Here is a 13009-nt window from a genome sequence, read left to right as displayed (position 1 = left end):
TGCATCTGGCATGTGGATTGGTCAATAGAGGAGTCTTCTCTGGGGGAGGCGAATCACCAGTTGTTGTTGTTCTGTCTCTGTTGAGAGCTTGCAGAAATGAAGTCAACTTCGTCTCCATTCCTGCCATTAACGCGTCAATTTTCTTGTCGAGCTCGTCCATTTTGGTATCTACGTGCGTTCGAGCGTCCTGTAACTCCGTTTGCAGGGAATCTACTTGAATCTGAACCCTAGTCTCAAGTTTTCGGAGCTGTTCATCTAGATTCTTGAGTCTGGTACCGTCTGCCATTTGAATTTGCAGTTAAGTTGCACCGAGAATTGAAGGCTCTGATTACCACTTGTCAGGATTTAACCTGATAATTTCTCAGAAGAAGAAATAATAAGAGGGAAATAGGAAGGGGGGAACATGAATTGAGAGAAAATGAGGGAAGTAAGGGAAATCTTATTGAGAATATTTCTGTAATGAATCTTGTCTGCCAAGCCTTTCCTATACTTGGCTATTTATAGAAATTTCCTACACCTCCATGCAACGTGACTGAAGCTGACAACTAACCATGCAACTAACTATAACAAACTGCAATAGAATTCCCAACTAACTTCTTAAGTGCAACGACACCATATGTGCCAGAAGTCTGAGCTACCTTCAAAACGACTCCGCATTCCCCAAAGCTACGACGCATTACCTAGTGTTCCTGACAGATGATTGGCACTAAAGCTCGTACTGGCAAGCCTCTTAGGTTGGAAAATGGGAATTTAGTTATCGTAAAGAAGAACGAAGGTGGCTGGCTTCTGTCTACTGTGAAATGTCTTGTGCCAGCATCACAGATGTTAAGTTTCAAAATAGAGAGACCAAAAATTTTAAAAATAAATAAATTTACCTCACAAGTAAGTAACCAAGAACTTGTGTTGACTTGACTAATCATAATGAGTGGTTTTGGATCGTGATTTTTTGTAAAAAAAAAAAAAAAAGAATTACACATTTCATGAACACATTTCTCTTTTTTTTTTACGTCACATAAATCAAATCACTATAGTATTTTTTTTTTTTTTTTACAGAAGCTTCTAAAAATGGCAATCCAAACAAGAACAGTGCAATGCGTCCGTAACTTTGAGTCATAGCATCATCTTGCTATTTGCCTATTTCCCACCTAGTAAGAAACTAGAAAGCGTATAAAGGTTTTTGTTCGTTGCTTGGCAATCTTACATTCTTTACCTCAGGATGATCAGCTTCTAGCCTTCTGCCCCTCATTTTACCCTGCTCACAGTCATATAATATCTCATACAATGGCGTATATAAATAGCTGATAATACTAATTGCTACGAGTTTACCGGCAAAAATACGCGATTAAGATCTGTCCATGGCCAACGGAGAGCCCCGGTCTTTGGAGTACACACCAACATGGGTTGTGACCGTCGTCTGCTTTATTATTGTTCTCATATCTTTCGGGGCTGAGCGTGGTCTTCGTATACTCGGAAAGGTATCCAAAATCTTCCTATCAAAATATTGCGTGAAAGAATATCTGTTTCTCCAACTTGTTTTCAGTGTACATAAATCTAATTTTCTGTTGTTTTGGATTCAGTTTTTCAAGCACAAGGAGCAAGAGTCATTGTTTGAGGCCTTACAGGAGGTCAAGGGAGGTCTGTGAATGTTAAGTATCCCAGAATTTCTGATCAACAATATTCACTAATTTGCCTTATGATACTCACAAATTAATATTGGAACATTTGCTATTATCCTCTCCTTTGTTGCAGAATTGATGCTTCTGGGGTTTATTTCCTTACTCTTGACGGTGTTTCAAGGTCCAATAAGCCGTATATGCATTCCTCCTCATGCTGCAAACATCATGCTCCCATGCAAGCTTAAAACTGAGGCTTCCTCTGGTGGTTCTGAGCATCTTGACGTCGTAAAACATGGGAGGAGGCTTTTGGCAGAAGATGTGAGCTTGGAAACTTGTGCACGTCAGGTATCATCATGTTTCAATAAAAAAAGTAATCTTTACTTTTACCTTCTGGTCTAAATGCACAGAATTCATGTATACATGGGTTCCGTTGTACTACTTAAAGAAAGATAATTTCCAAGTTTGTATGTTTGTGGTTTCGATTGTTTTTTCTTTCTTTTCTTGTTTATATGTTGGATTACATTTACAGGGAAAACTCCCACTGTTGTCACTGGAAGCATTGCATCAGCTGCACATTTTCATATTTGTGTTGGCTGTGGTTCATGTGATCTTCTGTGCCACCATCGTGCTTCTAGGAAGAGCAAAGGTGCTGCATTTGAAGCTCGTTATACAATAATGTGAAACATAGTAAAGTCCCACTGGAATTTTTCTTGCCTCGTTCGGAAGACAAGTTGCAAAGTGAATTTTATGGTGTCTAATCTTAGTTCCCTGTGCACTCGATTTTAAAAAAAAAAAAAATTGTTAAGTTAGTAGAAGGGTGTTGGTTTTTAATGCATAAACTAAAAAATAAGCCATTATTAACAATCTTCTAACTTATCAATGATCTCCTCTCAAAATTTTTTCAGCATCTAAATTCTTGATTTCATCATGCTCTGCTCCGCTATAGAATTGTCAAAATTCGTCCTATTCAAAGTGAAAATTTTTCCTTTTATTTTAATTGAGAATATTTCATTCTCAATCACATCATAAATAATGCTAGCCATTATTCTTGTGAAAACAGCATTCGAAATTGCTACACCAATGTTGGCCTTGGACATTTGTATAACTACAATTCTGTAGTGTGTCTAATATGTGTATTTATTGGATTTTCAAATAGTACTGGAACATAACCTGTCTCCATCACATCCATAGATTGACTATCAAAAAAATCCAAAATTTGTTGCCCAAAATTTTTGTAAGTTTCACCACCAAAAGTTGAAGCAGTAGACCCAAAAGCTTTTCTAGCCATTTTGGCTTTTAACTAATAAAAGATCCTCACCAGATTTACTCATGCTCAAAAAAAGACACAGGCTTGATATTGCTTTGTTGATTTTGATAGCACAAATTGAGAAACAACGTCTTAGTCAATGTTGCAAAAAAAGAACTTACTTTTTATTTATTAATTCCCCCTTTTATAGAGGTAGAACAACAAAGCAACCATAAACATCTCCTAACCAATCTTAACCAGAAAAATGCTTGTTAACAACTCAACACAATCTTCTACTAACAAATCTCTTAAACAAAATTCTGCAAATTCTTACAAACTAGAAATAATCAAATACTAAAAATGTAGACAACTCCTAATAATTTATTTTTATCTTGGTGCTAGAAAATCTTGAAAAATCTAAATAGAAGTTGTATATTCCAACAAAAGGTCTGTTTGCCAAAATTTATAAAATCCATAGATTTAACCCAAAAAAAAAAGTGAATCATGTCGGCAGTTTTTTTTTATTAAAAAAATTTATCAATCATTTCAATTTGTTTGTTTCCATTCATTCGGTTAATATCCTGAGTATCTTTTATTTCATAAACTTGATCTCAACGCAGGTAAAGCAGTGGAAGCCCTGGGAGAATTCAATTAGAAGCGAGATGCAAAAACCACATGATAGAGGTAATTTTTCTAGCTAGACACATTAGTTTTCAGAGCTGGCAAAAAAATTAGTTCACTATTTAAGAAGACACTATATATTCTACCAACGAGTAATTAGTTTGGTTAGTCTAATAAATTTTTCTGTGGGGTTTGTTGTACTTTTCTATTGCAGCTTATGAAATTTTTGTCCACCGAATATTCGAGGAGAGGGCAGGGAGACAATGGGAAAAGTTTACTGTTGTGAGTTGGATGGTGAGTTTCTTTACCCTTTTCGTTAATGAATTTTACTAAAATAATTTGATGCATCGGTATTAATATTTAACTTTAGTATCAATTGTCATATGATCTATTTTACTTGCTTACAAATATCTTTTATTTTTATTTTTAACAATTTTTTTAGACTTGCTTATAAATATCATTTGCTAAAAGTAGTAGTTAGCTTAGGGGTTAATTATTTTGCCTCCCTTATAATTTGGCCATCCCAGATGAAATATACTAGCAAAATATACCATTTTACACATATGTCATGAATCCGACGATGATAGTGTATACACTATCAGTGTATATAAGATTTACTCTTCTTTTATTTTAACATTTAATAATCCTGAATAACCTAGGAGAATTCTGGTTTTTGTATGAAGTGTCTTACAGATTTTCTTGATCCTATCACGTTCCACTAAAAATTGGCAGATGAATGGAAAATAATTATCAAATTGGTCCTTAAGTATTCGTGGATTTGATAGGAATTTAAGGGTTTTGTGTTTATGGAAACTAAACATGGGTTTCTACCCTCTATTAAGATTCTTGTACCAGTTTCTTTTTTTTTTTTTCTTTTTCTTTATACTGTATAAATGTTTTGCTTCTTGTAATGGACAAAGAGATGGCTTGGCTCTTATCATTCTATACGTGGCAATAGAGGAGCTAAATTGGACAATTTACCTTTTGTTTTTGAAAAAAAAAAAGGTAAATTTTTTATGCAGTGACAATATATACACAAGTAGGTTTAGATGCATATCGTATATATAAATGTTAATTTTTAAATTTAAATTCAGATAATGTGACATATATCTAACATACTGACAGTGTAACAAAGATTAATTCTAAAACAAAATTCTATACTATGAACTTGAACTTGCTTAATATATATGGAATACTCAGAGAAAGATGAGTTTCATATTTGAGACGGGCATTTAATTATTTAAATTGGTAGAAATGAACTATATATTATCCTTTACGTAACTTCCAATCTTTAATCTCATACAAAATTTTTTTTGCTGGTTCAAATCTTTTGCAGGCATCGTTCTTCAGACAGTTTCATGGCTCAGTGACCAAGTCAGACTACACTGTCTTGCGAGCAGGATTTATACGGGTACAACCATCATATAACATAGCTAATTAAAAGATGTAATTTGTGGTGTACACAATCTTCTATCATTCTTGATCGTGTAGTCTACCTATCCTGCTTTCAGGCTCATTGTCCCTCCGCGCCTGAATTCAATTTTCACCGTTATATGTTGCGGACCCTCGAACATGACTTCAAGAAAATAGTTGGCATAAGGTATGGCTAGCTGTACACATTCAACTTCTCATATTCTAGACTACAATGAAAAGTCATTCCAACTATGTTGATGCCTGATCCTTAACAACAGCTGGTACTTGTGGGTCTTTGTAATGGTCTTTTTGTTGATGGATTTGGCAGGTATGTCAAATTCTTCTTTGGTTTCTGTATTTCATTCTTGTCATGACCACATTTGGAAGATTTATATTGATCCTGCCCTTCTGTGCATGGTCAATTGCTGCAGGGTGGCACTCGTACTTCTGGCTATCATTCTTGCCTTTAGTAGTGAGTAAATCGACTTAAATAGCTGTTACCTACTCAGTTCATGCAGCTACTAAGGTTTTCATGAGGTTCAAATTGCAGCTATTACTTCTTGTGGGTGCTGAATTAGAGCACATAATTACTGAATTAGCTAAGGGGGTTGCAGAACAAAGGAATGGAGAAGCTGATGCTGCACCGGTGAAGCCTTCTGATGAACTTTTTTGGTTTCATAGCCCAAATCTTTTCCTATACTTGATTCACTTCATATTGTTTCAAAATTCATTCGAGATTGCTTTTCTTTTTTGGGTTTGGGTAAGTGAGTTGATAATTTTTGCTGATGCATTGTTCTTGATCATGTGGAACAACTTCCAAGTGTACTGACCCAAACCCGTTTCATCACCCTCCAGACCACTTACGGGTTCAAATCATGCATTATGGAAGAATTGGGATTTATTATCCCAAGACTCACAATAGGGTAATTACTAGGAAATGAGAAAAATAAATACTGTAGCTTCCCTGCCCTTATTTTGTCCATTGACAAATATTTCATGTATGCAGGATACTTGTCCAAGTTCTTTGCAGTTACAGTACCTTACCTTTATATGCTTTAGTCACACAGGTACTATAAATTAGGAATGAATCTGATGTCGAACTAAAAATTTTATATTTTTTCCTAACTTTTTATTTTTATTTATTTATTATTATAGATGGGTAGCATGTTTAAGCAAACCATGTTCGATGAATACATGCGCGAGCTCATTTTGAAATGGGCAAGGAGGACACCTAGTTCTGCCGCCGGTGAACGTCACAGGTTGGCTAGCCAATCCACGGAGAGCATTCATGCTTCTGAGCATCCAACTCTTGATGATGCTATTGCAACATCAGTAATTGAGCTTAATCATCACAACGAATCTCAAACACCATTTTCATGATGATCTTTTCATTCGAGGAGGATGTATGTACTATCGTGTATCCAATTCATGAATGAGCAGATAACTAAAGTTTCTTCTTCTTCTTTTTTTTTGTGTTTTTCTTTTCTTGTCTTCTGTAAATAACAGCATCATGATTGATGAGATTAGATTCTAATTTAAGTGAGACCTCATGCATCAAGACTTACTATAGGGTAATTACTAGGAAAGAGTAATGTCTTTTGGTTTTTTTTCTTTTTTTTTTGGTCCCTTCTTCTTATGAATAAATAAATATTATAGCTTTCTTGCTCTTATTTTGTCCATTGATAAATATTTTGCCCGTGTAGGATACTTGTCCAAATCCTTTGCAGTTACAGTACTTTACCTTTGTATGTTCTAGTTACACAGGTACTATAATTAAGAATGATACTGATGTTGAACTAAAAATTTTATATATTTCTTTTTTCTAACTATTTACTTCGTTATTATTAGGGTAAAATATTAAAAAAAAAACCCCTTGTAGTAAATCTAATACACAGAAAAGTCCCCCGTAATTTCAAAATATACAACACGACACCCAGTATTTTGAATTAAATTGTATTGTCATTTTAAATGACAAGGGAGCTATGTGTAATTTTTCAAAACTCAAAGGAGCTCAGTGAAATTATTCGAAATTATCCCATTCATAAATGAACAGATAACAAAATTTTCTTCTTTTTTTAAAAAAATTTTATTTTTCTTTTCTTGTCTTCTGTAAATAATAGCATCGGATTAATGAGATTAGTTTCTAATTTAAGCACGAATGAGCTAGAGCAAATAGCTCATGTTTAAAGGGTTAAAATAATATTAAAAAAAAAAAAAACTCTTGAACATGATTTTGTTGGCAACCAATCACTTGTAAAAATTATCATGTTGAACTATATTGCAACGACCTAAAAACAACATGCGATTATAGAGTGCATTTGGTCTAGAAGCATAAAAACATATGCCCAAAGTCACTTCTCCATACACATGGTTTATACAGATTAAATTAGTCACGTAGAGAGAGATATGTAGCTTGGGAAGAAGGGCAAAGTTGGATGCAAGAGGAGAGAGATTGTGGGGCAGTGACTGGTATGGAGAAGATGAGAAAAAAGGATTCTTAATAAGAATTCTTAATCGAAATCGATGAATGTTGTATCCCAGATATCTTTTGATATTCTGATTAGAAATGATATTTCCTTTTATTTTTTTAATTTGTTGATAGCTTGATCCTCAGTGATTATGATATTGATTTTTTCTCAATGTTCAGAGGTAATGATGGATTGGAAGTGAATAGAAGTGAGAGTTTATTTTGATATTGGAAATGAGAGCCGAATAAGCGTTTGCTTGACATTCAAAAAAACTTCCCATCCAGAAATCTGTATGGGAAATTACTTAACTTTGACTCAGTGACCATTAAAGAGGGATTAATAAGTCTCTCTTTGAACCCTACATGCATTGAAAAAAATCCAAAGGACGTGTCAAACTACCCCTTTAATTTAGTCAAATCTTTGGGATAGATTAACTTATAAAAATGTTATCGTTATGAAAAAAGAGAGAGAGAGAAATCTGGTGAGAGTTTCTTTTTAAAAATTTTCCCTCTCTCTTGGGAATAGCGCTTGGCCTCTCTACTATGGGATAATTCAAAATACTAATAGTGTATCGATGATAATTTAATATTAAAATTTAAAAAAAAATAAATTTTCAAGCCCTCGAATTGAACTCAAGCTTTTCAAATAGTAAATTTGAATCAAACTCAAACTTAAATTAAAGCTCTAATACAAAAATTTGAATTTGAGTGTAACAGTTTGAAAGTTCAATTCGACTTATTTAGAATTCTAAACTCCAATCTTTATTCAGCAAGAATAACTCCATCTTTAAATGTCCTTGGAAAGTTCCACAACTCTTCTTCATTCGTTCTCGCAAATTGACAAATTATGCATCTCCAAAACGGTCCCCTCATCGAGGTGTGGATATCTTCTCGGTCAAATTTATTGTTCATGACTTAAACATGTTTTTTTTTTTTTTGCTAATCTATCATGATTCATGAAGGATACGAGTTGTTTTTTAATCGATTCCAATCCCTGGCCTCATTTTCCCGAGCCCCTATGGAGCCCCCTTTACATGTTTTTGCCTCATGTCCCAATTTATCAAGTAAATCTCACAATCATTGGAGCAATAATTGCAAGGTGCTGTATTTTTTTTCGTAACAGCGCATCTAATTTAGTCTAACCTATTCCTACTCGAGCCTACGCTAAGCGGGATAGTCCAATTGAGTCGAGAGAGCCGACGGAGATTAAATTACCATCGGTTCAGATAAGTGCACCACGCAACGTATAGATTTAGAAGAAATCACATATTGTGGTACATTGATGGGAGGTAAGGTTTGAACCCTTGACCTCCTACCTTACAGTACTGCATTGAGAGATATATACTTTTTCTATTAAACCCTAATTCCAAAAAACTAAAAACAATATAACTCTTTAATTTTTCTTTGGTATCCACATGTTGTAACCGGAAATGTAATAGTACTACAAATGTGTAACATTAGCAATGTTTTGAGATTCTGTAACTGTTATGTTTTGTGGGTCGCTTTTGTTGAGCAAAGAAAGGCATCATCAGACCCCATTAGAAAATGGGAACCTGCGAAAGAGCAAAAGAAAAGACATGGGCCCCGTTTAGCTGACGCATGTCCTTTAAATCAAATCAAGAATGGGGGGAAACTCGAACCTTCGGTTGGTTGACTCCTGACTCGGTCGGCATTTGAGAAATCAGAATTGAACCGCGACTTGCAAATCACCCGCCAACACCCGTAATTGGTGTGGACTGTGGAGTTGAGATTCCGCAACCAAATTTCTGGGTTCCCACAGCGTTGGTCTAAGGTCCACCGCTACCTAGGCCATGACGTCTTCTCTGTCTCCTTTTTCTAGTTTGCACAACTAAGGCGCTGTTTGGCAAGTGAATTTTTTTGGATGTTTGTCTGAAATTTTACTGTAACTTGCTGTAAAAATTGTAGAAAAAATTTTTAATATGTTTAAATTTTTGAATATTTTAAAGTGTATAGTTTAAAAATTTTGAAATTTTTTTTGAGTTTATTGTAATTAAAGTTGTTAAAAAATTTATAGTAGACAAACTTGGCTAAAAACTTGCTTGTCAAACAAGGCCTAAATTAGAAGGTCCTTTATATAACTAAGATGGTTTTTTTTTTCTATTTAGTATTTTAGCTAGGGATGTAATCGAGCCGAGTCGAGCTCGAGTATCACTATACTCGAGCTCGACTCGACTCATACACACAGAGGCTCGAGCTCGACTCGAGCTCGATCGAGCCAAGAAAATCGATACTCGAAGATCGACTCGAAGAATTTCCTCAGGCTCGAGACTCGACTCGATAAGGCTCGATCTTTCATCGAGCCTTATCAAGTCGAGTCTTATCAAGCTTTTTGACTCGATTTGACGAAAAAAACAGATCAAAGGTGATGTTTTGGGAAGATTCAAAGGCAAGCAAGTAGCTATCAGCTGAAGTAAATGAGGCATAAAATCCATGATTCATCAATACAAATACAACTAAAAGTATCCGCATTCTACCTCCCACAGTTAGCATCTTTAACACCCCTAAAAATCAGATTCACCACAAAGAAGAATAGAGAAGAAAAAAGGGAAATTCCCACTTGCTGGATTGCTTGACATGAAACTTTCAAATTCAGCAATTACCCACCAACGGTAGGTGCCCACAAGAGCAGAAAATATGGATGATTCTAATTCCTCGGATCATAGTTCCTAAGTGTGCTGCAAAAGTACCCAAACTAACCAAAATTCCCCACAAAATTTCAAAACTCAGCAAAACATGAGCTGAGCCACCAAATTGAGAGACAAACAATTATCTCAAACAGCCACAATATCCCAACTACCACAAGCTCAATTCAGAAACCAATGCCAAGATCTATCCAGAAATTCCTTTTCCCCACAAATATCACTAATTACTAACTAAAGAAAGCTGCTTTAAACAAGAACATGTCAGAAAAATATGTTCCTGGTTCAGAAAAGGACAGTAAGACTTTCAATCTCCCAAGTACAGGAGTCCTGCAATTTCCGGAGGAGTTGCCTTTTAACAAGATTTCAAAATGTGTACACTGCTCATATCTGAAGTCTACAAAATTATTTACATAAATGGCGTGCCTGGTTAGGGAGAAAAAAGATGATTGATTATCCTAAGACCATTTCAGTTCTCAACTGTACAGCAAGTTAATATCAGCACGCCAACAAAACAAGTAAGGTAACTGCACTCAAAACTAGCTCATATAAGAATATAGTTAATCATCTGGAAGGTTTTTTTTTTTACTGACTTGACATATCAACCAACCAAATATTGAATGGCAGAGCTGAGTTTCACAACATTTAATATGGATCTCTGAGAACTAAGGATGCTTGAGACATGTAACTGCTATAAGCCTTCACAAAATTATCTATTAAAAACCTCAAAAAAAAATTGACAGAGATTCACATAAATCTGCTACAGGATAAGAAGCACTTGCTTGAGACTAGCATCTTATTTCAAGCCATCATGCAGTACAACTGCATAATTAGTCAATCTACTCACATCCAGTTAATTACCAAGTAAGGCTCAACAATGAGGCACAATCTAGAGGGGAGAACAATTATCTCTTTTACAGAGACGTTCCCCAAAAGTACAATATCAGAACAAGATGCCATTTACATATGCCCAGAAGGTGATCAACAATAGGACAAAACTGATTTAGGTGTCTGTGATGCATATGCATTGAATCATAATTCATATACTGCTAGCAAAGATTTGAGACCTAGAGCATGTTACTGAATCCACCACAAATCTGTTGAATAAAGGTAGCAGCTAAGATATAAAGAGTGGTCTATGATCCACTAAGGATGAGTCATTTTGGACAAGATTTTCAAGGCACTACCCACTACAACAATTGTTAACTAAATTAACTTGATATACTAAGCTAGATCTATAATAAACTTCTAGTTTCCAAGTGCGTTTGAAGTGCCGGAGACGAATATACCAAATTCAAAGATAATCAGTTGTCTGGGCCACACTTAGCACCTGGAAAACGTAATGAAAAAAACATTGAATCAGATGATTCTTCACAAATGGGAATTTGAGTGCTTACTCGACTCACATAGCACCTAAAATGTGCAAGACTGCATCCAGAAAGCCAGCCATCAGAAAGCCAGCCAAGACTGATCTAAAATGGCAGCCACGGCCAAGTTTCCTAGTCGATCTTGGCCCATTTTAATGCCAGAGACACAGAGCCAAAAACAGAGGAGCACTTACCTAAGTGAGCCAGAGATGAGCAGTGATGAACCAGCGATGAACTAGTGAGATCTTGGTGCTTCGTCTTCGACACTCGGCAGCGATGAACCAGCACGGCAGGACACAGCCGACAGGAGACGTACAGCGCGGCGGACTGGCGGAGGCCGGAGAGGCAGAGAGCAGCTTCGATTTGGGACTTGGGACTTGGGACTTGTTAAGGCGATGGCGATGGCGATGGAGTCTCACAGATGCGGCGAGCAACGGCGTCGGCGACGAACGGAGTGAGGGTGTAGATTGGTAAAGTGAATTTTTTTGCTAAGTAAGTCGCACAATCGGCCCTCGGCACAGAGAAGGAAGAAAAGAAGGTAATATTGAATTTTTAGACATTTTTCTTTTTAGTGTTTTTTACAATTATGTTATTACTTTTTTGCCATTATAGAATTTTATTATAAAGAAGGTAATATTGTAAATTTCATATAATTTATACCCATAATAGTCATTTTATAATTATAATAAATATATATTATTTAAATTAAAAATATTTTATTTAATTAACTCTGGCTCGTCGAGCTACTCGACGAGCCACGAGCTCGGAAAATAGGGCTCGAAACTCGACTCGCTTTGGTGTCGAGTTACTCGATACTCGACTCGAACTCGGTCAACCCGAGTTCGAGTCGAGTTGTTGACCGAGCTACTCGCGAGCTACTCGCGAGTAGCTCGGCTCACCAACAACCCTAATTTTAGCAGCACACGATGAGTACCCTAAAAATAAGGTAATCAATTATTAATTTTGTTAAATTATTACGTACTACTTGAATTGTATCACTTTTTGATAAAAAGAAATTTAACATCGGACCTACTTTTTTATCGTTTATCATATTTTTCCAACAATTTGATATTATCTTGTCTACCATATTTATCCAAACTACGTTGGTCTTTTTATGTGTAATTATTTCACCTTTGGCGGATTCTTTAATTATTATTATTTTTGCTATTAGCATCTGTACGGTGAACTTCATTTGGGCTTTGTCTGTTTATTTGATGGAAAGTCATATGAGAAGTGTGTAATGGGGAAAAATTAAGTGAAGTGAGGCAAAGAAAAAGGAATTCACTCCATTTGGATTACTATACTTTGGAGTTTTGTGGAAAAATGCACTGTAGTAATTTAATGTATGTGAGGCAAAAAGATGATTAAGAAATATGTTTGTGAAAAACATAAAATTTTTTCTTAGAAACTGCAATCCAAACGATAAATGTAACAAGCAAATGATGCAAGAAAATATAAATTCTTGTGTTTATTTAGTCGAAAAGTTGTAGAAAAATTGATTGGTGTGCTCATTAATAGAAATATTCTATACTGAACTTCTTCTCTATTTTTTTGGCATTTAAAAAATATAAAAACATTTAATAAATATAATGTTTTGCATATTGAAGAGCTGTTTACCT

At 35.3% G+C, this 13009-nt stretch overlaps 1 protein-coding gene and 1 long non-coding RNA gene across 2 annotated transcripts; one reads left to right on the top strand and one right to left on the bottom strand.

Annotated features, from left to right (window-relative positions):
• The first annotated feature begins 1218 nt into the window (after positions 1–1218).
• Positions 1219–6359, top strand: LOC113733065 (MLO-like protein 13). The gene is made up of 14 exons (XM_027259205.2): positions 1219–1475; positions 1578–1635; positions 1750–1961; positions 2146–2262; positions 3483–3546; positions 3698–3777; positions 4820–4894; positions 4995–5083; positions 5175–5224; positions 5328–5368; positions 5447–5656; positions 5752–5819; positions 5903–5963; positions 6052–6359. Exons 1-14 carry the CDS (start codon positions 1356–1358, stop codon positions 6274–6276), a joined length of 1470 nt encoding a protein of 489 aa, XP_027115006.1. The 5' UTR covers positions 1219–1355; the 3' UTR covers positions 6277–6359.
• A 4764-nt stretch (positions 6360–11123) lies between these two features.
• LOC113733064 (uncharacterized) lies at positions 11124–12284 on the bottom strand. The gene is made up of 2 exons (XR_003458957.2): positions 11585–12284; positions 11124–11353 (listed from the first exon to the last, which is right to left on the bottom strand). It is a non-coding gene; the product is annotated as an uncharacterized lncRNA (long non-coding RNA).
• Between the last annotated feature and the right edge of the window lie 725 nt (positions 12285–13009).

This window comes from Coffea arabica, chromosome 2e (genome assembly GCF_036785885.1).
Source record: "Coffea arabica cultivar ET-39 chromosome 2e, Coffea Arabica ET-39 HiFi, whole genome shotgun sequence".
Lineage (NCBI taxonomy): Eukaryota > Viridiplantae > Streptophyta > Magnoliopsida > Gentianales > Rubiaceae > Coffea > Coffea arabica.
Note: the sequence above shows the minus strand (reverse complement) of the source record. Positions and strands in the feature narration are given on the sequence as shown.